A 25,901-nucleotide genomic window follows, 5' to 3' on the forward strand; every position below is an offset into this window, starting at 1 on the left:
TTGCATAGAAGTGGGCTGTAGTCCACGAAAGCTTATGCTCTAATAAATTTGTTAGTCTCTAAGGTGCCACAAGTACTCCTGTTCTTTTTGCGGATACAGACTAACATGGCTGCTACTCTGAAACCTGTCATTTTATATTTCTAGTTTTAGATACAATAGTGGTACATTTTCAAATCAGATGATCATACTCAGTAGATTATAAGCTTTGTAATGATACCTTACAAGAGACCTTTTGCATGAAGCATATCCCAGTTACGTTATATTCACTTATTACCATATTTTCTCTAAAACTATCCCAGTTACATTATATTGACTTATTATCAAGTTTTTATAAAACCATATAGACTGCACGTCACATAGGTATTCTTCTAAAAGATATATTCTAGGAATTATTTGGGGGAAGTTCTATGGCCTTTGTTACACAGGAGGTCTGACAAGCTGATCACAATGGTTCTTTCTGGCCTTGGAATCTATGAAGCATCTCCATCCCTACCCAATGTTTTTTTCCAATTAGCTGATTGCAGTATGGATCCAGTTTATTCCATGTATGTGGAGTGGGCTTCGAATGGATAAATGCATAGGTGCCATCTCCGTGGGTGCTCCAAGACTCCAGAGCATCAATAGTGGGTGCTTAGTACCCACCGGCAGCCAGCTCCTCCCCCTTCCCCCCAGTACCTTCCATCCACCAGCATCCCCGCCGATCAACTCCTTTCTCTCCCTCCGAGTGCCTCCGGCTTGCTGCGATCAGCTGTTCCGTGGCATGCAGGAGGCACTGGGGTGAGGGGGAGGTGTGGTGATGGGGTGTGGTCGGGGGAGGGGGTGGAACTGGGCAGGAGGAGGCAGGGTGGAGTGGGGATGGGAAGAGGAATGGCAAGGGTAGTGGTTTGGGGGAAGGGGTGGAGTGGAGGTGGGCCCTGGGGCAGAGCGAGGGTTGAGCACCCCCAAGGCAAGGAGTAAACCAGCGCCTGAAGGTAAATAATCAAGATTAAAAGAGCATGATCAAAACAGAATCAAAATTTTTCTGTATCTGAGGTTCCTAGAAATGAATTTCAAGTGAAGTCTCACCAAAGCTGCAGTGAGGGAATATTATTTCATTACTGCATAACTTGATGCCTCTTTGTATGCACCAGAGAATTGTATTGACCTTTTCGTTGCTGTATTGCATTGAGGGTGGTTACGTTATGGACCATTAATTGACTTATAAATTGGAGGCAGTACAGAGGCGAGCAGCAAAAATGATGGTGTGGGATTGATTTGAGGGAAAATAAAAATTAAGTATGTATAACTAGGCAAAACAATGCTTTAAATATGATGGGGGGAGGGATATAACTGTGCACAAGTATGTAAGAGGATGTAAACACCAAGGATGAAGAGGAATGTGTAGAGATACACCAAGGCAATGTAGTGCAATAAAAGTCAGACTGAATACTAACATTTTCCTGACAGGGAGATGTGATGGGCTTTGCAGTTGTCCTACAGGACAAGTGATGACAGTCTCATCATTTGGGACTTACAAAAATGGCCTGTACTAACAAGAAAAAGATTCAGTTGGAAACAGTTCCTCACTGGCAGGGTATGAACAGATGACTTAATATATATTCTTCACCTCTCATTTCTGATAACCTCATGCAAAGATGGAATTAGCCACTATGAAATTCAGAGAACAAAAATTAATACACTCTTTAATGTTAACAAAGGCTGTCTTCGCTGCCAAGACGGGTGTCTCTGACAGCAAGATAGCTAATGTGGATTGGTTAAATGCACACCTTTTTTGACAGTGCAGACAAACATTTTATTAATGAAAACATTCAGCTGTCATTTATAGTTCTGCTAACTATTGTGTTTATAACTATAGCTCTAAATTCTCGAGTTTGAAAATTGGCACTGCTTATTTTATGAGTCTTATGGATTGGTAGTCATATGACCTTGACCATACTTCGTATTTCTGTCAGGTGCAATAATGGTTTTTGTACTGCTTCTTGATTTCCTATCCTCTCATTACTCCTGTGTTTAACATAGGAGATAGGATTGGAAGGACTAGGTCAGTGTCCCCAGTCCCCTGGTATTGCAGGAAATGCCATCATATAATCCTGTTCATAAACTTATCAAATTCTATTTTAAGACAAGTTAGATTGTTTACACCCATTATTCCAACTGGGAAGCTGTTCCAGAATCTTAATCTAATTTCCAGACTAAATTTATTATACCATTTTATACCCATTTTGTCTTGTGCCAATATTGTCCTTTACTTTGCATAGTTCTTCTCCCTTCCTGGTGTTCACTCTCCTCAGATATATTTATAGAGAGCAGTCACATCCTTTCTTAGCCTTTGTTTTGTTAGGCTTAACTAGCCAAGCAATTTTGTCTCCTCTTGTAAAATATGCTCTAATCAGTAGTCAATATTTGTGTAATCTGAGTTATTTAAAGTGATGATCTGAGGTATATCCTCTCTTCCCTTGCTTTACTAGTTTCACATGACTGCCAGTAATTATGGCCATTATTCATTGCCCAGTTTATTGGTCAGCAATGTTAACTGGTCCTGTTAAATGCGCCATTATTTTTTTATTAAAAGCAGTAATGAATTTAAATCTATTGACTTTGTAGTGCTAAACTACTGTGGGTTTAACTTTCAAAGTAAGGTGTGTAAAACTGTGTATAGGAACAACTTATGTGCTTATGGAATTACCAATAGGTTATTTGCCCCTGCACAGCACCAGCTAGGTATCTTATTGGACCTGGGGACATGCAAATACCTGACTTATTCAGGTGCACTAATCTGCATGTGCAGTTTAATGTGCATAACTTCGAAAATCTCATAACTCGTATGTAAACAGTATGTGGGAGGTGAGTGGGGAATGTTATAAGTTATTACCTACTCAGCAAAGTCCACAGCTTAGATATATGAAAAAAGAATGAAATGATGTGTTAATATTGTTAGTTTAAAATATTTTTTTTATGAACTGCTACAGTTATCTTCTTTTCTAACCCAATTACAGTTAGTTTCACTTCATAACTGATAAAGCTTGTGAAATGTATATTTCTGCAAAGGTGTGAAGTGCCCTAATTCTGCAAGCATGTATGCTTGCAGTTTACACACTTGGGTGGTCCTATTGACTTCGGGGTGTGTTTTGTTGTCTTCATTGAGAGCTGCCCATGCGGGTTAAGTTTAGGGTTGCCACCTTTCTAATTGCTGGTAACTGAACCCCTGAGGCCATGCCCCTGCTCTGCCTCTTCCCCCACAAGGCCTTGCCTCCCCTCACTCCCCCCCCCCCCCGGATCGTCTCCACTCCATCTCCTTCCCCAAGTTGGACTCCCTCTGCCTCCGGGCTGGGATGGGAGCTGATGCAATATGACAAGGAGCCTGCCTGCAGGTAGAAGGCGACTCTGGCTGAGCAGGGGCTAGTGCGAGTTAATGACCCGGCGCCTTCCCTGACCCTGGGGTAGTCAGTCTTTTGGTGCCTGACTTGACACTGCCAGGTCTCCTTTTTGATTGGACTTTCCAGTTGAAAACCAGGCTCCAGGCAACCCTAGTAAAGTTAAGCACATACACGAGTGCTTGCAGGATTGGGGTCCTACAATTCATCTGCATCTGCCAATAGCGTGAACCTGGCCAGCCAATCATGTTCCGAGTTGGTGAATTAATGATTTGTTTATAACCACATTAAATGCATTTTAATAGACTTGTAATTATAAACCTTTTGTGTAGGACAACTAATACCTGTTGGCATTGTACAAAAATAGTAGTCTCCATACAGAATAAACTCTTGGAATGTGGATTTATGTTATATATTGTTTTTTATGTTGCAACCCATTGCCTTAGATATTCCCCTAAGTTAATTTTTTAAGTTTAAGTGTTTAAGTTTAGCCTTGTCTTTTTAAGGTACTGTGCTTGTTTGTTTATTATTATATTTATATATGTGTGTGTCACCTTTACAATATAAGAATATTTAAAACAGATATCATCAGCAACATTTTTCAAAGATATAAATTTGATGAGGAGTTTACGTTGGCAAAGATTCCTGGTTTGAATTTCACTTTCCTTAGAGCGGTTTAGGAAGTGGCGGTTGGAGGGTTCTGCGTTCTCATGGGATAAAGTCTGTTTAAAAAGGGGGGAAATAAGTAGTTTGCAAAATGTTGAACAGATGCTTTGGCTTTGTGACAAATGGTTACAAGTGCTGTCTGGAGCATTTCATGTTGTGCTGGAGGACGAACATATGTAGATAAATGTATGCAAATTTGGTTTTAAGTACTGTCGAACGTTGAAAAATGAAGCTAAGAGTACTATACAATATCTATATGCTGAAAGATTGTATGGCTTTGGAATTTACAAAGACTAACGGCGGGCTTCTTAATAATGAAGAGGACAAACAGGCTAATATATTTTGGGTGTTTTATAGGGTTGTTGATGCAGCACAGTTAACTTACGCGATTAATTTAAAAAAATTGATTAAGATTAATCACATTATTAAACAATAGAACACCAATTGAAATTTATTAAATATTTTGGATGTTTTTCTACATTTTCATATATATTGTATTTTGTGTAATTGAAATCAAAGTGAATGTTATTTTTGATCATCATTTTTACAGTGCAAATATTTGCAAACAAAAGAAACAGTCTTTTTCAATTCACCTCATACAAGTACTGTAGTGCAATCTCTTTGTCATGAAAGTGCAGCTTACAAATGTAGGGGTTTTTTTGTTACATAACTTCACTCAAAGACAAAACAACGTAAACCTTCAGAGCCTACAGGTCCACTCAGTCCTACTTCTTGTTCAGCCAATCGCTAAGACAAACAAGTTTGTTTGCATTTACAGGAGAAAATGCTTCTCTCTTCTTCTTTACAATGTCACCAGAAAGTGAGAACAGGCATTTGCATGGCACTTTTGTAGCCGGCACTGCAAGATATTTATGTGCCAGATATGCTAAACATTCGACAATAAACATTCATACTTTGGCCACCATTCCAGAGAACATGCTTCCATGCTGAGAACCCTTGTTTACAAAAAAAAAAAAAAAAAAAAAAGTGTTAATTAAATTTGTGCCTGAACTCCTTGCGGGAGAATTCTATGTCCCCTGTTCGGTTTTACCCACATTCGGCCATATATTTCATGTTATAGCAGTCTCGGATGATGACCCAGCACATGTTGTTCATTTTAAGAACACTTTCACTGCAGATTTGACAAAATGCAGGGTACCAATGTGAGATTTCTAAGGATAGCTACAGCACTCGACCCTAGGTGGTTTGAGCATTGGCCTGCTAAACCCAGGGTTGTGAGTTCAATCCTGGAGGGGCCCACTTAGGGATCTGGGGCAAAATCAGTACCTGGTCCTGCTACTGAAGGCAGGGGGCTGGACTTGATGGCCTTTCAAGGTCCCTTCCAGTTCTAGGAGATAGGATATCCCCATTAATTTATTTTATTTAATCTGAAGTGCCTTCCAAAATCTGAGAGGCATGAGGTGTGGAGTATGCTTTCAGAAGTCTTAAAAGAGCAACACTTTGATGCAGAAACTACAAAACCTTGAACCACCAAAAAAGAAAATCAACCTTCTGCTGGTGGCATCTGACTCTCATAATGAAAATGAACATGTCTGTCTTAACTGCTTTGGATCGTTATCGAGCAGAACCCATCATCAACATGGATTCATGTCCCCTGGAATGGTGGTTGAAGCATGAAGGGACATATGAATCTTTAGAGCATCTGGCATGTAAATATCTTGCAATGCCGGCTACAACAGTGCCATGAGAATGCCTGTTCTCACTTTCAGTTGACATAAACAAGAAGCGGGCAGCATTATTTCCTGCAAATCTAAACAAACTTGTTTGTCTGAGTGATTGGCTTAACAAGAAGTAGGACTGAGTGGACTTGCAGGCTCTAAATTTTTACATTGGTTTATTTTTGAATGCAGTTTTTTTTTTACATAATTCTACATTTGTAAGTTCAACTTTCCTCATAAAGAGATTGCACTGCAGTACTTTCTTTTGTTTTTTACAGTGCAAATACTTGTAATAAAAAATAAATATAAAGTGAGCAATGTACACTTTGTATTCTGTGTTGTAATTGAAATCAATATATTCGAAAATGTAGAAAACATGCAAAATTATTTAAATACATGTTATTCTATTGTTTAACAGTGGAATTAATCGCATGATTAATCACAATTAATTCTTTTAATCGCACGATTAATTGTGAGTAATTTTTTAAATTGCTTGACAGCCCTAGTTTTTTTTATTACATGTACTATAACTACTTGTACCAAAGATGAGTTATGTATTACTTGGTTTGATACTTTTGCATTTCAGTTCTTTTACCTTTATGCTGACTATTCAACAAACTACAGTTCTCTCCTAAGCTCAATTTGTTCCACTGGGTGTGTAAGTAAAGTCAGAATAGGTTTGATCTGCTCCGATGCGGTAGCTTTCAGAATGCTTAATAAAACCTCCATTCTGCTGGAAAAATGGTGATGGTTTGCCCATCATTTAAAAATATTTGTAAAGTAAATGTAATTGCGGAAGGCATTTTGTTAGCTGCAAATTCATCCACTATAGTTGGTTGAAGGTGTCTTTGTGCTTCTGTTGTAGAACAGAATCTTAATTTATTTTTTGCACCAAGATTTCTTAATTCTAATCCTAAATTAGCAAAAGAAATTGGAGGCCAAATGAGTAGTATTTATCACCAAAACTGTGACGACAAGTTATGTTAAACTGCACTAACCAAAAACCACCAAATGATTTCAACAGTATCTCTGAGCCAAAAGGTAATTTCCAAATAGTCTTTTGAAGTTTACTCTAGAGCCAAGGGGCATAACAGCTGAATGTCAGTGAGTCCATTCGAGTAACAATGCACAATTATCTATCAATTTTAAACCATAATTGCTGGAGATTTGTAATAATGAATCTAAATATCCTAGTACCTTTCATTTCATTTTTAAAAATAGGCAGTAACAGTGAAGAAGCTGGCAATTAGCCAGTGAAATCTTGTCAGGTTGTCTGTAAAGAGATCATAATGGCAGGTTCTACATGGGTAATCAAATATAAACTGAGCACTGAAGCTGTATCCAGTGTACAACTTTTTTAAGAAAGGGGTTTTATTCCTAGATCAATTAACAAAATAATAATAATTAAACACTATTAATATAGCTTTGTAAAAACTAATTTATTAGAATCTGTAAAACATTTGCTTTCTATTTTGTTAGAGAATAATTGTGCAGTGCGGAATTGCTATAGAAGTCAATGGAAAGTTTTATCAAACAAATGAGTCAATTGCTGATTTTTCTATCTCATTTACACATAAACATTTCTGTTTCCACTGATCAATAACTTATCAACAATTTCTTGTTCCTGTAGCTCATGTGCATTTTCAAAAACCTCCACACAATGCCTCCTGGTGTATAGCGTAATTTATTTTGCTTATATCATACACCCCCATCCCACCGCTCCGAAGAGCTCTTTTGCTTACCAAAAATTGTCACAGTTGCTCCACTAATTACTAACAATAGGCTCGATTTTGCAGCCCTTACTCTGTTAGCAAGAATTTAGTCACACAAGGAATGTGGCTCTGGGGCTCCTAGTGTGAATAAATGCTCACAAATGTGAGTAACGATTGCATGGTCTAACTCAATATAAGGCCATTTTTCAGTGTCTTTGCTCTATAGCAATATATGTGTAGGAAAATTAAGCCATTTTATGTGGTTTAACAATATTTCATATTCATATGCATTCAAAATGCATTTTAGTACAAACATTAAACCTTCAACCCTGACAAAAATCTGTCCTGGAAAGTGCATGTTGTTTCCCCACAAAGCAACATAAATAGTTTTGGGAAGATGGCATGTATATTATTTCTACTCTGAAAAGATGCACCACCTCACTTTCCCTGTTTGTATGTCCTGTCTGCTTACTTCATTGACATGTTTTGCTACTTTTAATACCAGTCATTGTTAGCTCTTCTGAGCCAATAGGGCCCGGAGAGACTGAGCTAGTGTCTTTGTCTCTTGAGAATCATCAGAATAATTGGAGTTGCAATTGAGGGCCAAGTTCTGGTTGGTTGTGGCTTTGGAACCCCATTGCAAAGAAGTGTGTCACACAGGCGTAACAGAGAGTGTAATTTGGACTTCAAAACCTTTTTTCTGGTAATGTATGTCATCCCAGGTTGAGATACTGGGATATTAGTTACAAAAACCATATTTATACTTGTAAATTGAGCAACTTTTGACCTGGCAGTCCATAGATGATATACACTTAGAACCCCACAGTGCCATTTTTAGTTTCTTTAGAACAGAATGGCACCTTAACTTAACTGAGATCTGTAAAGCCTTTCATTCCAAAGGATCACAAAATACTTCAGAAACCATTATACAAACAGAATATATGGTTCACTCCACTCTCCACTGAAACACAGCCATTCCTGGCATGAAATGTAGCAGTTCTTAAACAGGCAAAAAGAGTGCTACCCAAAAGTATAAGATAGGAAGTAGAAAAAAGATTCCTGTATCCATTTGAAACTGCTGGGAGAATTCAGCAAGAATGGCCCAGATCCACAAAGGGATTTAAGTGTTTAAGGCCCAGATTTAGTCTCCCAGATTTAGGATGGGATATTTTAATGTGGGTTTCTCTCAGTATCTCCTGTTGAAGTCATTCCTCTTTGTGTTAATAATTACTCATTGGACAAGAGACAGTGAGAGTGACTCTGTAGCGCAGTGGTTAGGGAACTCACCTGAGAGATGGGAAAGCCTGATTCAAATCTCTTCTCTTCATGAGGCAAAGGCAGGAATTTGACCTGGGATCTCCAACATCCCAGATGAGTACCATAACTACTGGGCTAAAAGTTATAAGGGAGACCGTCCCCCCCTCTCCCTCCCTCCAGTTGTTTTGTGTGCAGTTAGGCATGTGTTGCTGCCATTGTTGCAAGAACTAGCTTAGGCACTTAAGGTACCTGACTCCAGGAGAGTGTTCCCAGCTGTGGATTGCAAGCACAGATAGATGCCACCCTATATCCTGGAATTAGGCACCTGATGCTTTTAGATAGGTAGACCTGGCTTACATAGCACCCCCGCCAAGTATGTTGCCTTTAGTGGATTGCATTCCCAAGTGCCTCTCTTTTCCCATGTTTGTATAGACTGCCTAAGTGGCTAACTCAGTGGATTCCCCGGAGTGGCTAGCAGCCTGAATTCCTTTAAAAAGAACAGGAGTACTTGTGGCACCTTAGACCTAACAAATTTATTAGAGCATAAGCTTTCGTGGACTACAGCCCACTTCTTCGATATACCCTGTTTCCCCGAAAATAAGACATCCTCCGAAAATAAGGCCTACTTACAGTTTTGCCTCTCGTTGTAATATAAGGCATCCCCCCGATAATAAGACCTCCCCGATAATAAGGCATCCACCGATAATAAGGCATTTTTCATTTCTGAAAAATAAGACATCCCCTGAAAATAAGACCTAGCGCATCTTTGGGAGCAAAAATTAATATAAGACACTGTCTTATTTTCGGGGAAACAGGGTATGCATCCGAAGAAGTGGGCTGTAGTCCACGAAAGCTTATGCTCTAATAAATTTGTTAGTCTCTAAGGTGCCACAAGTACTCCTGTTCTTTTTGCGGATACAGACTAACACGGCTGCTACTCTGAAACCTAAATTCCTTTGAATCTGTTGCTACTCCTGTAGTCTCAATATTTTGTTTTGAATTGTATTTTAAATATGTTTGAACATTAGTACCTGCCAACCCATGTATTTTCTTTTCCTCTTTTTTAGAGTGAGCTGTTTTGAATCCCTGCATTTATCTATCTTCAACTCTTTCTCTTTTCAGGATCATACATGATAGTGGATTCCTCAGACCATGATCCTGGAGAAAAGGCTCGACTTCAACTTCCTACGATGAAGGAAAATGACACTCACTGCATTGATTTCAGTTACCTTTTATATAGCAAGAGTGGAGCGAACCCTGGAACCTTGAACATTTTAGTTAGGGTGAACAAGGGACCTCTTGCTAATCCCATTTGGAATGTGACAGGCTCTACTGGCAGAGACTGGCTCCGAGCTGAGCTGGCTGTCAGCACCTTCTGGCCAAATGAATATCAGGTAAGCCTACAAGACGTCCTCCTCTTATTGCCATGGTGTTAAATGTGCCAACATGTGGTGGTGTGACATCCATGAGACCTGATGTATTTAAAGAGCTTTTCCGTACAATTGTAAGTGTGTGTTCTCCCATTCAGTACAACACTCCTTTTGGGGTAAGGATTTTTCACATGAAGTTTAAATTCACAAGGACTCTGTTTTGTATGATGTCCAAAACCCTACATTAAAAGCATTCTATGAAACTTGAAAATCCAGTACTCAGAAGTTAGGAAATGTCAGAGTTAAGGTTGCCTGTGCATTCTTAACCCCCTCCCCCCTGTGCATATGCATTAGATACAGTCTTTAATTACATGATCACAAACCATTTTTCCCCCCTATCGGAAGCCTGCCTCGTTCAATGCACAGGATGGATGGTGCTTGCTTAATGGGTAGCTGTTCAATATTTGGTTTTCTCCTTATTTTTCAGTGTGGGCCGATGCCTTTTTTAGTGTGTACTATTCAAACCCTGCTGTGAAGACAGAATTAGTAGTTTCGTCATGAGCTTTACTGTGGCTCTTATCATATACCATCTAAGCGTGTCCCAAACACTAATGAATTTATTTTCACAACACCCCTGTGAGATGAGATAGTATCCCCCATTTGGGGGGGATAGTTGGGGAACTGAGGCAGAGGTTAAGATCAAAGTATCCATTCATTTTGGGTGCCCAATCTGAGACACCTAGGATCTGATTAGTCAGACTTCTTACGAAGTGCTACAAAATGCTGTGTTTGAAGGACAGCTCCCATTGACTTCAGTAGCAGCTGTGAGTGCTCAGCACTTCTGCAAATCAGGCTCTAGGGTCTTAAGGCAGTCACCCAGAAAATTAGGAACACACAGTTAATGACCACCTGTGAAAAGTTTGGTTTAAGCGATTTGATTGGCATCACCTAACAACTCTGTGGCAGAGGCAGGAATAGAATCCAGTTCTCCAGAATAGCTTTCAGTTGCAAATTTATCAGTAGTAAGGAGACGTTGTCAAAACAGTTAGGCTTAACACCACTTTGAAAATTGTTTCACCTTGTTGGTATTAAAGTAACTAGAAATGGGCTCTGTTGGATTAGTTTGAGAGAAGGCTGCCCTTCTGGTCACTTGAAGCTGTTGCTTCAGGCTACTCAGGGATATGGTGTGAAGAACAAAACTGATGTACACAAGAATACAGCCATGTGATAAGGAGGAACTGTGTTAACTAGTTACATCTGCTAAGAAGTGTCAAACAATCCATGTCAGAGCTCTACACAATACTCTAAGGGACTGATCCAAAGTCTATTCAAGTCAATGGGAATTTTCTGTGGATTTTAACAGGGTCTGTGTCAGACCCCAAAGAAGCTGTTCTGATTCATTGCATTAAGTGTCTATATGAAGGGTGGTGTGTTCAAAATTTTCTAAATATCAATTATAGAATTTTGTATTGCTGCCCATCACCATAGTACCTGAGTGTCTTCTATGTAAAACCTGTAGCAATAAACGAGTCCCTAGTGGATTCTGAGGAGTTTCTGGTACTTCACTCATTTCAGGGTTAAAACTGTACTAGGAATAGGATTGTTGTTGATTTTATTTTTTTAAAGATTTTTATCAACTCCTCCCACCCTTATTTTTTGATTGGGAGAGGTCTAGAGGTAGTGGTGTAGGAATTATGAGCATTGTGAGTGGAAAGACTTTTTCAAAGAGGAAGGTTTTGCAGTATTTCCTAAATATGGTCAGACTAGATTCACCTCGATTGATATTTAAACAAGATATGAGTATTCCATTATGCTTTAGCTCATCGGGTGCCAGTCACAGCCATATGTTTCTCTCTGATTGGTTTCTGTTTTTTAATACTGCTGTTTTACTTTCTCTTTTTTTAAAGTTTAAAGGTATTTATACCACAAAATATGTTCAAATAACACAAAATTATTAACGCCATGAAAGAAAAGTTCAGATAGTTTGAGTTGTTTCGGAGGGGAGAGGGGTGTTTCGCTAAGAGCCTTGATATTATTTAAAAGCAGGAATGATTTATTGGTAGTTTTTATAGCAGTGATCAAGTTTTTGTGTACCGCAGTAGTCAGACTTGGCAATGAGATTGGTGGTTGGGGGTTTATGCAGGTACCATAGCCATTCTTCATTTATGTTATAACCTTCATATAATTTCTGTAAAATCCTGCGTTCAAAAGGTCCCTCCCACTCCCAGCTCCCCAATGTAATGTTAAAATAATGTAAATTACATTGTTGTTCAATTTTCTTATTTTTAAATTAAAAATAAGAAGTAGGTCTGTAGGCCTGCCGTGACCTATACATAAGCTGCACCTGGCCTGTAAATGCTGCCTTCCTGCTGTTCCTGGTTCAGTCAGTTGCACCAGTCTAATTTTATATAATTTCTTACTAAGAATGGAAAATGTATGACTGTGTGTTTTTATGTTTTTGAATAGAATTACTTTTTTCTGTCCTGTAAATGCTTCCTTTGAGGTCTCGAGGTTAACAGCGCTCTTTCAAGAACACAGTTATTTACAGTGTTAGCTTTAACGTTGAGCTATATTACAGAGCACAGTATGAATGCCTCTTCTGTTCAGTTGCATTCTGAGTGACAATGCTGCAGTTCACTAGCTCTGTAGGTTGCCGGTCCACCTCTTGTGAGTTCAGTAAGCAGTACAGGAAGAACCTACACATGTTTAAAACAAGATTGAAGGCAAACAATTTGTTTTGAGAATTGCATTGTCATAAACTAAACCTGGCTTGGTACAGATCCCCAAGCAAGGTCACCTTTTGTTAAAGATTATAAACTGGAAAATTTATATAATATGTGCACTTTTAATCCAAGCAAACCTGCATATCTGTTTTTTTTTTTTTTTTTTAATTTCTTTCCATTTACTTGAAAAAGTCAAGTAGAAGTCAATAGGTAATACAGTGTATCAAAAGTGATGTGTATCAGTTGTTTAGATACCGAGACACATATATTCGCCATCTCTTAATGACACATACTATGTTTAAAACAAACTCAAGGGATGAACTGGAGAATTACAGGCCAGTAAACCTGGCATACCTGGTAAATTGATTGAAACGATAATTAATAGTAGAACATTAAAATACCTGGAAATCATGATAATACGGTCTGTTCAGCACAGTTTCTGCAAAAGGAAATTTTCTCTCTAATGTATTAGAATATTTTGAACATATTTAGTATTGGATAAAGAGAAACCGATTGACATAGTTGATTTAGATTTGACAAGGTCCTTCACAAAAGGCCACTAAATAAAGGAAGTAGTCATGAAGTAAGAGGCAAAATATTGTTGTGAATCAAAAATAGGCAAAGCGGTGGGTTCTTTGTTAATGAGACCAAATCCAAAGAATGGAGCAAGTTTGTATTTTATATAGTGTTAATACTGTGTTGTAAGTGGACTGAAAAAGGAGTTTCCTTCCACTCCTTAGTATGTTATTAAAAATCTCATCACTTACTTTTAATTGTTTAGCTGTGCTCTGTTGACCATCATATCCCTGTTGCAAAACTGGCAAAGAAGAAATGCTTAAGTTCTGCAAAAGCTTTGCCAGAAATCAGTGTCCTCCATTGCATTCATATAGCAGAATGTAGCATTCTATGGCAAACCCCAAAATTCCAAGTGCTGAACTATATTAAAGCTATAGGGCACATAAGGTGAGTGAATCCGTTGCTGATAAAAAGCAAGATAAGAGGGCTCTGCTCCTGTTCTTTTGACCTGTACCACATGCAGTAAGTGGTAATTTAGAAAAGAGTAGATGTATTTTTGTAAGAAATGTTGCACTCATTCCAAAGCATAGTTGCCATTGGCTAACTGCTCTCTGGGAAATGAAAAGGAGGCTGGCTGATCTTGCTGTGTTCCTGTGGGTGCTTTCAAGCAAGAGGGTCAGTAATTCTTCCACTGTAGGTTTTATACTCTAGGAAATTCCTGAAGTTATGTAATGATATGATTTATCTCTTCTGCTACTGGCAAGATATTTTCATTTTTCCTGTTTAACATGGGGATGAACTCTCTGGGAGAATTGTTTGGTTAGAGAATCCTTTGGGATTGAAGGCCCATATTTGAATTTGGTACTCATTAGTTTTTGTTTAGTTTTGTTACTGTTGTAATGGAAAAAGGCCACCCTTGACTTGTCTAAAATCTATTTTAGGGAAAGGAATGTCTGAGGTTGTATTGTTTAATTCACTCTGGAGTTTTGTGTCTTTCATTTTCCATATCGGTTACTATAAAGCAGGGGTTCTCAAACTGGGGGTCGTGAGGTTATTACATGGGAGGTCACGAGCTGTCAGCCTCCACCCCCAAACCCCGCTTTACCTCCAGCATTTATAATAGTGTTAAATACAAAAAAGTATTATAATGTATGAGGGGGGATGCACTCAAAGGTTTGCTGTGTGACAGGGGTCACTAATACAAAAGTTTGAGAAACACTCCTGTAAAGCATTAATTTATTCTAGTTAAGTTGGTTGTTTCTGTCTAACTTTGTATGTGAGTCTAACAGTGTGTCTACACTGCAAAAACAAAAACACACACGGCAGAGAGTCTCGGAATCCACATCTGCAGACTTGAGCTTGCACAACAGCACAAAACTTGCAGAATAGACATTCCCTTTTAGGCTAAAGTTTTGAAATCCGGTTGGAGGATCTTGGAGCTCAAGCTCCAGCCTGAGTGGGAACATGTATATTATTTTTAATGCCATAGCACAAGCCCGAGTCTGTAGACCCGGGCTCTGAGACTCACTGCTGCAGGGGTGATGGGGATGGGCTTTCTTTCTTTTTGTCTTGTAAGTATAGACATATCCTCGGGGCTCTATACTGATTTCCCTTGATTTCTCCGCCCTTTGGTTGATGAGAATCATCCTCTGCTCAAGAGTCTCTCCTCCTTTGTGCTTCAAGCAATACCATTTTCTGTTTCTCCTTCTCTTGCTGACCACAATTTCTGTTTAGTATTCACTTAGTTTTGTATTGACAACAAAGGGGAAGGAACACAGGCTCAAATCAGATGTAGTCGAGTCATCAGGGCCTAATGAAGTTCACTCTAGAGTCATTAAGGAACTTGTCAAAGCAATTTCTGATCCATTAACAGTTTTCTTTGAGAACTCATTGAGGTCCCGGAGGATTGGAAAGGGGCAAATATGGTATCTGTGTTTAAAAAGGGGAAAAAGTAGGACCTTGGTGAATTATAGACAAGTCAGCCTAACTTTGATACCCAGAAAGATACTGGAACAAATTATTAAACAAGCCGTTTGTAAGCACCTTGTAGGTAATAACCAAACTAGGTAAATATGGGCCAGATTAAATGACTATATAAGGCTGGTGCAGAACTGGCTGAAAAACAGTAGTTATCAGTGATTCACTGTCACAATGGGAGGATATATCAAGTGGTGATACTCAGGAGTCTGTCATGGGTCTGGTACTAATCAATATTTCCATTAAAGAATTGGATGATGGAATAGAAAGTATGGTTATAAAAATTTTGTATGACACGAAGATTGGCGGGGTTGCAAGCACTTTGGAGGACAAGATAAGAATTCAAAATGACCTTGATAAATTGGTGAATTGGTCTTTATTTAATTTTATCTTAGTGATTTCAGACAAGTATAAAGTCCTACACTTAAGAAGTTAAAAATCAAATAATACAAATACGAATTATGAATAACTGGATCTGACTGTTATAATAGATCACAAACTGAATGAGCTAACAACTTGCCTTATATTTATATAAAGTAGATGCATTCAAGTAGGAAGAGCCTGATGAAATTCATCCTAAGGTACTTAAGGAACTAGCTGAAGCAATCTCAGAACCATTAGCAATTATGTTTGAGATCTCATGGAGGACTGGTGAAGCGTAGACATAATACCTATCTTTTCAAAGGAGAACGATAGACCAGTCAACCTGTCTTTGATACCTATAAAGATACTGAAACAAACTATTAAACAATCAGTTAGTTTGTAAACACCTAGAGGATAACAGGTTCATTAGGAATAGCTAGCATGGATTTGTTAAGAACAAATCTTGCCAAACAAGCCTAATTTTCTTGTTTGACTGGGGAGGCAGTAGACATGATATATCTTGATTTTGGTAAGGCTTTTGACATAAACCCATCTGACAGTCTCATAAGCAAACTAGGGAAAATGTGGGCTAGATTAAGTTACTATAAGGTGGATGCACAACTTGTTGAGAGAGAGGGCTGAATTCAGCAAGATGAAATTCAATAAAGACAATGCAAAGTACTTCACTTAGGAAGTAAAAAAAAAATGCAAAACTACAAAAGTGGGAATAATTGGCTGGGTTGTAGTACTGCTGAAAAGAATCTGGGAGATTTATAGTGGATCACAAACTGAATATGAGTCAACAATGTGATGCAGTTGCAAAAAAGGCTAATATCAGGGATGTTTTAGCAGGAGTGTTTTTGGTAAGATAAGGAAGGTAATTGACCTTCTCTACTCAACATTGGTGAGGCCTCATTGGAGTACTGTGTCCAAATCTGGGAGCCATACTTTAGGAAAGATGTGGATAAACTGGAAAGAGTCCAGAGGAAAGCAACACAACTAAGAAAAAAAAGTAGAAAATCAAACCTCTGAGAAAAGGTTAAACAAAGTGAGCATGTTTAGTCTTGAGAAAAGAGGACCGAGGACAGACCTGATAAGTCTTCAGATGTGTTAAGGACTGTTATAAAGAGAACTGTGATTAATTGTTCTCCATGTCCACTGAAGGTAGGACAAGAAGTAATGGGCTTAATCTTCGGTAAGGTAGATGAAGGTTAGATATCTTAAATTAGAAAATCTTTCCAATTAAAATGGTAGTTAAGCTCTGGAATAGGCTTCCAAGGGAGACTGTAGAATCCCCATCACTGAAGGTTTTTAAGTACAAGTTGTACAAGACCAACACTTGTCATGGAGGGCCTAGGTTTACCTGGTCCTGCTTCAGTGCAGGAGGCTGGTCTTGATGACTTCTTGACATCCCTTCCAGCCCTACATTTCTGTGATTCTATATGATGCTGTTGTGAAAAAGGCAAATGTCATTCTAGGGAATATTAACCGGAGTGCCCTATGTATGACACAGGGAGTAATTGATCCACTCTACTTGGCAATGGTGAGGCCTCATCTGGATTACAGCATCCAGTTTTGGCAATCCACTTTAAGAAAGGGAGAGTTGGAGAAAGTCTAGATGAGAGCAACAAAGATGATAAAAGGTTTGGAAAACCTGACCTATGAGGATATGTTGAAAGAAAGGGGCATTTCTAAAAAATAGGAAGCAGTAACATACTAGCAGAAAGTGTGAGAGGTAAGAGAGAGAAATGGGATATTTTGTCCATGTCCTTGCTCTCTCTAACCATACTGGCAGTTAAGTTAAGCCACGCTGTTTCTGCCAACATGGCTTAATATAGACCACAGAGAACCATTTTCCACGCCAAGTCCCTAATATTTTGTAATTATTATTTTTCAAACCCATCTAATTACTATTTGTTGGTCTCTCTTAGCAAGTCAGGCGACCAGTGTTTAAACCTTGTTAGCTGAATCCATGTTGAAACTTTGTCTAAAACTGGCTCAGTTAAGATGGTTTGATTGTAAGTGTAGAGAAGGCCTTAAAACCAGCACTTGGATATCATGGTGCAGTTAAATACCTAGATAGATTGTTGCACATGTGAAGCACATTCTTGGGAAACTTTTAGGAAAGTTTCACTGATTAACTGAAAGTTCCAGTAACGCTGACCTGAGATGGTGATCAAGTGAAGTCTAATCAGTCAGAAGAAGTGCATTAACAAACGGGAGCCAGACTTGAGACAGGCTGGCAGGATACAGATGTAGCAGTTAGAGAGATGGGGAAAGATCTGAGGGTTTTTGACCTAAGTGAGAGAGGTTCCATGTAAGAAGAACATATTCAATTAACTGAACTTTAACTATCAAAGTCAGTGGAAAAACGTAGAATAAGGTATTAATCCGTCAAGAAATTCCCTGAACAGGTACCTTTTCTTTCCCCTTGCTAGTTCATTTAAATCTAGAGGTTACAACTCAGATATAGGCAGAATTCTCTTAAACCTTTTCTACACAACCCAGCTATTCCTGCTAAGAACATACATGATGAATAATAAGCAGTGTAGACACTGTTTTCATTTAAATAAAACATACTGCATTCCATTTTGAACTCCCTTATTTGCTTGTTAATCACTTGGTCTTTTGGCTAGTTTCCAATAAGCTTTCTGCAACAAACCCAATTTTTACATCATTTTGTAGCTGATGTGCAAGGTTTCCATCCTCATGTTTCAAATTAAGAAGGTTCTGAACAGAGGTTACTTCATAAATTCACCTTTAATGAGCCTTTTCCATGAAGGATTTTATCAATTTTGGGGGATCACAAATAAACGTAGGACAGATTTCAGTCTTTTGTAATCTTATGAATGGCTAGGGATGAATCTAGTACTGACTGAAAGAAGGTGACTGTAATAGGTGTTAACCCATTAAAGCTGATTTCTTTAGTAATTGTAGTTAGAGATGGATATCTTTTCAAACCTTCAATAATTGGCACACCCATTAGTATTTTTCTTTCAAGTGATTCATTTCCTAGTTCTCTAATTTGGCAAAATGCAAGTGAGGATTCTGTTGTGTTTCTAAAATATAGACTCATAGTCTTTAAGGTCAAAAGGGACCATCGTGATCGTCTAGTCTGACCTCCTACACATTGCAGACCACAGAATTTCAGTCCTCTAATGATTAGAAACCTTCGCCTAATTTCAAGCCTAAACTTGTTGATGGCCGGTATATAGCCATTTGTTCTTCTGTCCACATTGGCGCTTAACATGAATAGCTCCTTTCCCTCCCTGGTATTTATCCCTCTGATGTATTTGTAGATTTCAATCATATCTCCCCTAAACCTTCTTTTGGTTAGGCTAAGCAAGCCAAGGTCTTTGAATCTCCTCTCATAAGGTAGGTTTTCCATTCCTCAGATCATTCTAGTAGCCCTTCTCTTTACCTGTTCCAGTTTGAATTCACCTTTTTTTAAACATGGGAGACCAGAATTGCACACAGTATTCCAGATGAGGTTTCACTGGTGTCTTGTATTATGGTACTAACACTTACCTGTCTCTACTGGAAATACCTCCTCTGATGCATCCTAGGACTGCATTAGCCTTTTTCACGGCTGCATTGGTGATCAACCAATACACCCAGGTCTTTTTCCTCCTCTGTCCCTTCCAACTGATAAATCCCCAGCTTATAGCAAAAATTCTTGTCGTTAGTCCATAAATGCATGACCATGGACTTAGTACTATTAAATTTCATCCCATTTATATTACCCCCATTTACAAGATCATCCAGATCTTCTTGTATGATATTCCGGTCCTACTCCGTATTGGCAATATCTTCCAACTTGGTGTCATCCATAAATTTTATTAGCACACTCCACTTTTTGTGCCAAGGTCAGTAATAAAAATGTTAAATGATATTAGTCCCAAGACTGATCCCTGAGGAACTCCATTAGTAACCTCCCTCCAGCCTGACAATTCACCTTTCAGTATGCCCCGTTGTAGCCTCACCTTTAACCAGTTCCTTATCCACCTTTCAGTTCTCACATTAATCCCCATCTTCTCCAATTTAACTAATAATTTCCTATGTGGAACTGTATCAAATGCCTTACTGAAATCCAGATAGATTAGATCTACTGCATTTCCTTTGTCTAAAAAATCAGTTCTCTTCTCAAAGGGTCTAAGAAGGGGATCACGTTGGTCTGGCATGATCTACCTTTTGTAAAATCATGTTGTATTATATATCCTTTGTTCCAAAACCTCGCGTGCAATTGAGGTCAAACTAACTGGCCTATATTTTTCCAGATCACGTTGTTTCCCCTTTCTTAAAAATAGGAACTATATTAGCTATTCTCCATAGACTCATAGGGTACGACCCCCCCAAGTTTACAGATTCATTAAACATGATTGGCAATGACTTATTTCCTTCCCTCTTCAAATGTACACTATGAAAATGCTTGTGCTTCTTTTTTTCTTTTTCTTTACTGTTGAAGCTTTCATCAGATAAAAGCATATTTTCTCATCTTCTTACCTAAGGCAGTACTGTAACAATGATGAAACTTATGCAGTTTTGGAAGTGTACTCAAATATGAATGCTTGCTTTCTTTTTAATATTGCCTAGCAGTGTCGCACTCTGGACACAACTTAGTAATCAAAATAATCATCTATTCTTCCATACAATTTATAGCAAGAGCTTCTCACAGGCTTCTCACAGAAAGTCATAAATAAACTTTCTTTGGCTCCTTTTCAAAGCCCAATACTAATGCCTTGTGATAAATGTTAACATAGATTAAATGTTTTTTTCTAATCTGAAGATTTTTATACTCCTGCAATACATACACACTTGCAGTTAATGGTGCTTATCCTATTTATCATGAAATGTTTACAAATTTGGGGAAGTATTAATTTTTCCTAAATTGAGCAGAGATTAATTTCTAAAAGAGTAGTTACTTCTAATAATAATATAATGCCTTGTTTTTATATAGCGCTTTTCAGCAGTAGATCTCAAAGCACTTTACAAAGGAGGTCAATATCATTATCCCCATTTGGCAGATGAGGAAACTGTGGCACAGAAAGGCAAAGTGACTTGCCCAAGCAGACCGGTGGCAAAGCCAGGATTAGAACCCAAGTCTCCTGAGTCCTAGTTCGGTGCTGTCCAGCAGGCCTCACTTCATATAGTTTTGACTATGATGAAATTGATTTCTCATGTAAAAAAATCCAATCTTCGTACTCTTGTTTGGTGGGTGTGCTAAGGCCGTCTGACTTTTCTTCATGGGGTTGTGACCCATGAATCCTTTGTGCCAACTGGCAAGGGATTTTCAAGAATATCTTGCTTTTGGTATGTAGATTTTGGTTAACCAAAGTGTGTCATGTGAAGTCTTAAATAAAAGCCAGGGTCACACTGGTTGTTAATATTCTTGTGAAATGTATGTACTGATACTATGTAAGGAATTATGTATGTACATTGAAAATACATTCTTAGATTATTTGAAGAAGCAGGCTTCCTGTCGGACAAAAGATGTTCATTCGCCTGTTTCTGTGTTGGCATGTAGACGAAGCATTGTAAGATAATGGAGGCACATTTACATACAAAATCAACAGAATGATATGAAGTCAACAAAGGAGACACAACAGGGGACGATAACCTTGTCTTGAGAGAAACTTCAAAGGGTTGCTGGTCTACCTTAGGGGTGTCTTCTCTGTTCCCCAATCATCCTGCACCCAGGAAGTAAATGGACAGTATGATTACATTCATGAAAATGGGAGATCAACCAGTGCTGCAAAGGACGTTTGTGATGCAATAAACTTCTTCAGACAGGTGGTTAGCCAGATAAGTTTAGTCTCCAGAAAGCATGTTATGAGTTTTTTATGTAACCTTTTACTTCCATTATTCATACTATCTCTTGAATCTTTGGCTTATAGTGAAAACAAGAAGTTTATTATCCATCTTAATGCAGTGGTATTAAGTAAGGAGTTGATCCTCAGCTGAATCATACAAGCTGGTGTATACACTGTTCCATTGGGGACAGCAGACCTGACAGTCGTTCTGTGAGTGTACAGTGGAGAAGGGACTGGACATTACAGGGGAACACTTCAGAGGGACTCAGGGACTAGGGTTGCAAAGTAAGGGCTAGCATTGCCCAGAGAGCTTGGGTGACTTACTGGCTCAATGAGTCAGGGAGTTGACACCCAGTTGAGCACCAGGAAGTCTCCCTCTCACTGGAAGCAGGGAGGTAACAAGGTGATTCACAGTCTTGGGTACCCCAAGAACCGTCACAGGGGTATTCTCAATCAGGTGGTCTACCCTCTCTCTTTTTCAAATTCCAGTAACTCTAGTGACATGGTATAGTAGGCAAAGTATGCCAAAGTTAACACATCTAGTGCCCATATGTAGGAAAGGGTTCACAATTCTAATGTAGTACACAATATATCCAGTTCGTTTTACAATCCATCTCTCACATACTGTGAGGCTGTTTGTGCAATTTTTGTTTTCTCCCAAACTTGAGTTTTCTATCATGCTTATTATCTAGAAGTCTCACTGTTTCTCTCCTGCTTCCTCTGTTGAAAAGTGAGTTATTGCTAAGGAAAAAGAAAATGCAGAATCCCATTCATTGCTCTTTGAAGCTATAAAGAAAAAGCAGGGACTACAATAAACCTTCCATTTTATGTAGTGTCTTCCATGTAAAAGATGCCTGAAAACATTAGAGCTGCATATCATTACAGAGATGACATCAGCTGGGGAGAGAAAAAGCTAGGAAGAAGAGAAGTTTTCAGGTGAGATATGAGATGACAATGGTCAAACGTGAGAAATTTAGGAAACTGTTTTGCATAGGGGCTGCAGAGGAGAAGACTCCTGCGCTAGCATTGTATGGAATGACCGAGAGATGACCAGTGCTAGATATATGGCAAGGGGAAAGGAGCAGGAAGAGAGGCTGAGTTGAAGAGCGATAGAGGGTTTTACACATTTTTTAATTTTTTGGTGATTTTTTGAACTGGTTTCTGAAATGAAAATGCCCAAAGTCTCACTTACACCATCAAATCTAATAGTGCTAAGAACCCTGGATGAACAACTGGAAGTAGAAAAGTAATTCATTATTATTTCTTGCAATAGCATGGGAGGGACAAATGCAATGATTCATATACATAAAGTAAACTCTTACACAGAATAAAATTTCAGTACATGGCATTCTTTGTCACTTGCAGATGCAAGAAATTCACAGTCAGATCATAACCCTCTTGCACTGATAAGTAGTTACTTGCACAAGTATTCCTACAGACTTCTATAGCACTACTCCTGAGAATAGTTGTTCATCAGTGTAAATAAGGAGGTTACAAGCTAGTCCTCAGAAAATTTGGATTTGCATGCTTTCATTTTAACTGCGACTATTACAGGACACTGCATGGTGAGTCAAGAAATCTCATCAATTTTTATTTCATTACGAAGGGTACATCTATACTTACCTCCGGGTCCGGCGGTAAGCAATCGATCTTCTGGGATCGATCCCAGAAGTGCTCGCCGTCGACGCCGGTACTCCTGCTTTGCGAGAGGAGTATGTGGAGTCGACGGGGGAGCCTGCCTGCCGTGTGTGGACCCGCAGTAAGTTCGAACTAAGATACTTCGACTTCAGCTACGTTATTCACGTAGCTGAAGTTGCATAGCTTAGTTTGAAGTTGGGGGCTAGTGTGGACCAGCCCTAAGGCACTGAGTTCCTGTGGGCATAAATTTGATTTCAAGCTTCGTGTTTAAAAAAAAATAAAAATCTTTTTTAAAACTACAATGCATATGGGAACACTGCTTATGAGAGTCATTGCCTATGCTCGCTTATGTCTTTTACAAATGAAAACATTAAAAATCATTTTAAAACAAAAGAAAAACATACCCACAGGGGGACTCTCTTCTCTTGCAAGTTAAATAAAAATGACATACCATAAATACCAGAGAGAGTATGAAGACTAACTTTGTAAATTAATTCATTTGTAGAAGTATCAAATGATAAAGCTGGTCTCAATTACTAGTCCAGATTTTGTGATCATCTGCTGTAGGATATTTCCACATGTCTGTTTTGAGTAATAGATATTTCATTTTGTATTTGATACTTACTTTTCCTGGTTCTTTTTTAGAATTTAAGTGTCCAAAAGGGAAGGAGACTTTTTTTTTACACACTAAATGCAGTCAAGAGTAGACTGTAACATTTCCATCCAGCAGTTATGATATTTGTGATAGTGCTCCAGCGGCTCTTGATGCAATACTGAAAACAAAAATGCAGATAACTACCATTTTAAAACAATTTATTGTGAAGTCATATTGACTACTGCCTTTGGTGGCTGATAAGATTATGCTTAGTTTCTTAGCACTTATTACTTTTCTGTGTGATTTGAATTTCAGTGTGACCCACTCATCCATTCCATTACAAAGACTGACTTTTCTGCATTTTAGGCTTTATGCAGTGATTTGAACAAAATTTTGGTTCTGGGTGGGGGAGGGAGAGACTGACAAAAAGTGACATGTAGTAGTTAGCCTGAAGTATTCTTTGTGGGGAGCTGAAGTATCAGTTCTGGGAACGCAGTGGAAAAGTGAAAGGATGTAATTATCTTAAATGATTATAAGAGCCCTATTAGTTTTGCAACTAAGAGGCTGAAGCAATGATGAAACAAAAACTAGATGCCTGCCATACTTGTGGTTAGTATCTTTTTTAAAATTCTTTTTGATAAGATGGTTACAGAATCAAGGTATGCTGCAATAAATAAGGCAAGTTGAAATACTGACAACAGAGATTGGTCACTAAGAATTATGTCCCCCACTGGCAGACCTTCCTGAGGATTTACAGTTAAACTAGATGTATGATGAGTTTGAAGATAAGACTAGTTTGAAACAAGTTGTGGCTTGATAATGGTGTGTTTTGTTTCCATAATATAAATAACTATTTTACTTTGCCACTTAAATTCCTTTAGGAAAATGTCACTATATTAGCATTTCTTCTGTGATGGTTTTAAATTACTTTAGCCTATTAGAAATACAAAATCATTTGTATTTTACATTAAACGGGGAAAGTATAATAATTCAATGTCAAATAACATTCTTGATTATAAACGAGAGTTGAAAAGAAAATATTGCTCAGCAGCTAAAAGCAGCAGACCTTGTGTAAATCGGTGCCCAGAAATGAAGGTGTGGCTTAAGTTGATGTCACCCTCACAAGCAGAAAAGGCCTTCCACTCCACTGAATGCTGAAAACTCCACTCCAAAAGTGAGATGAGGAAAGCAAATGACCTTAGTTTCTTTGCCTGTAAAAATAGCAGATCCTCAACGAGAAAGCGCATATGGACATGAGTTTCCTGTCCTTCCAGGCCCATCACTGGAGAGGTAGAACAGGCCAGCCTGTGGATTGCTAACTCAGTGCAGGACTTGGGGTGCCAAGCAACAATTTGCATTGTTTGTTCCTTACACCATAAAGGAAATAACTTTTGGGCTTTTTAAAGCCAGAGTGGCTACCACCTAAGAGACAAATCTTCCTAAACCTTAGTGAATTGGATAGTTAAAGTCAGCGGTTCTCAACCCGTGGCTCGCGGGCCGCATGCGGCTCAGTTAGCACACAGCTACAGCCCAGTTCAACTGTGCTAAAGGCTAGCCCGGGTAGCGGAGTCTGAGTTCACGGCTGCCCCACCACCCAGCACAGTGGGGTCGGGGCTGCCGGCCCGCCCTGCATGGCGAGGATGGGGTCAAGGCTCCGGCCCAGCCCCGCAGTGTCGGCGGTCCGGGGTCTGGGGTTGCCACTCAGCCCCCTGAACTCCAGGGTCCGGGGCTGCCGCCCAGCCCCACAAGTTCCAGGGCTGCTGCCCAGCATATGCAGCCCACAATGACAAAAAAAGGTGCGAACCCCTGGTTTAAGTCTTCTTCCTTTCCTTTCACTCGAAATCCCTTTGAAGTCTTATGCTCTCTTGTTCCCCACAGGGTTCTGAATATCATCAGTGAGTCTGACCAGAGTCTACTAAATTATGGGCACGATCCATGGTCCATGAAATCAGTGAAAAGATTCTTATTAGAATAATAGAACCATAGAAAGGACTGCAAGGGTCATCTAGTCTAGCCCCCTGCCAAGATGCAGGATTTGTTGGGTCTAAACCATCCAAGACAGATGGCTATCCAGCCTTCTTTTGTAAATCTCCAGCGACGGAGCTTCCACTATCTCCCTAGGCATTCTGTTTCATTGTCCTGCTATTGATTTCACTGGATTTTGAATGGGGTCCTCTGAGCAATAGCAAAGGCAGTGGCACTAGCTCTCGATAGACTCAGG

The 25,901-nt window shown here is 39.0% G+C and overlaps 1 protein-coding gene across 7 annotated transcripts in view; it reads left to right on the plus strand.

Annotated features, from left to right (window-relative positions):
* Positions 1-25,901, plus strand: part of PTPRK (protein tyrosine phosphatase receptor type K) — a 581,323-nt gene that overhangs the window by 200,083 nt on the left and 355,339 nt on the right. For all 7 annotated transcript variants that reach the window (XM_054021706.1, XM_054021708.1, XM_054021709.1 and 4 more), the window contains exon 3: positions 9,811-10,082. In XM_054021706.1, the coding sequence (XP_053877681.1) occupies positions 9,811-10,082 (272 nt within the window). The remainder of the gene's footprint in view (positions 1-9,810; positions 10,083-25,901) is intronic.

This window comes from Malaclemys terrapin, chromosome 3, assembly GCF_027887155.1.
Source record: "Malaclemys terrapin pileata isolate rMalTer1 chromosome 3, rMalTer1.hap1, whole genome shotgun sequence".
NCBI classification, from domain to species: domain Eukaryota; kingdom Metazoa; phylum Chordata; order Testudines; family Emydidae; genus Malaclemys; species Malaclemys terrapin.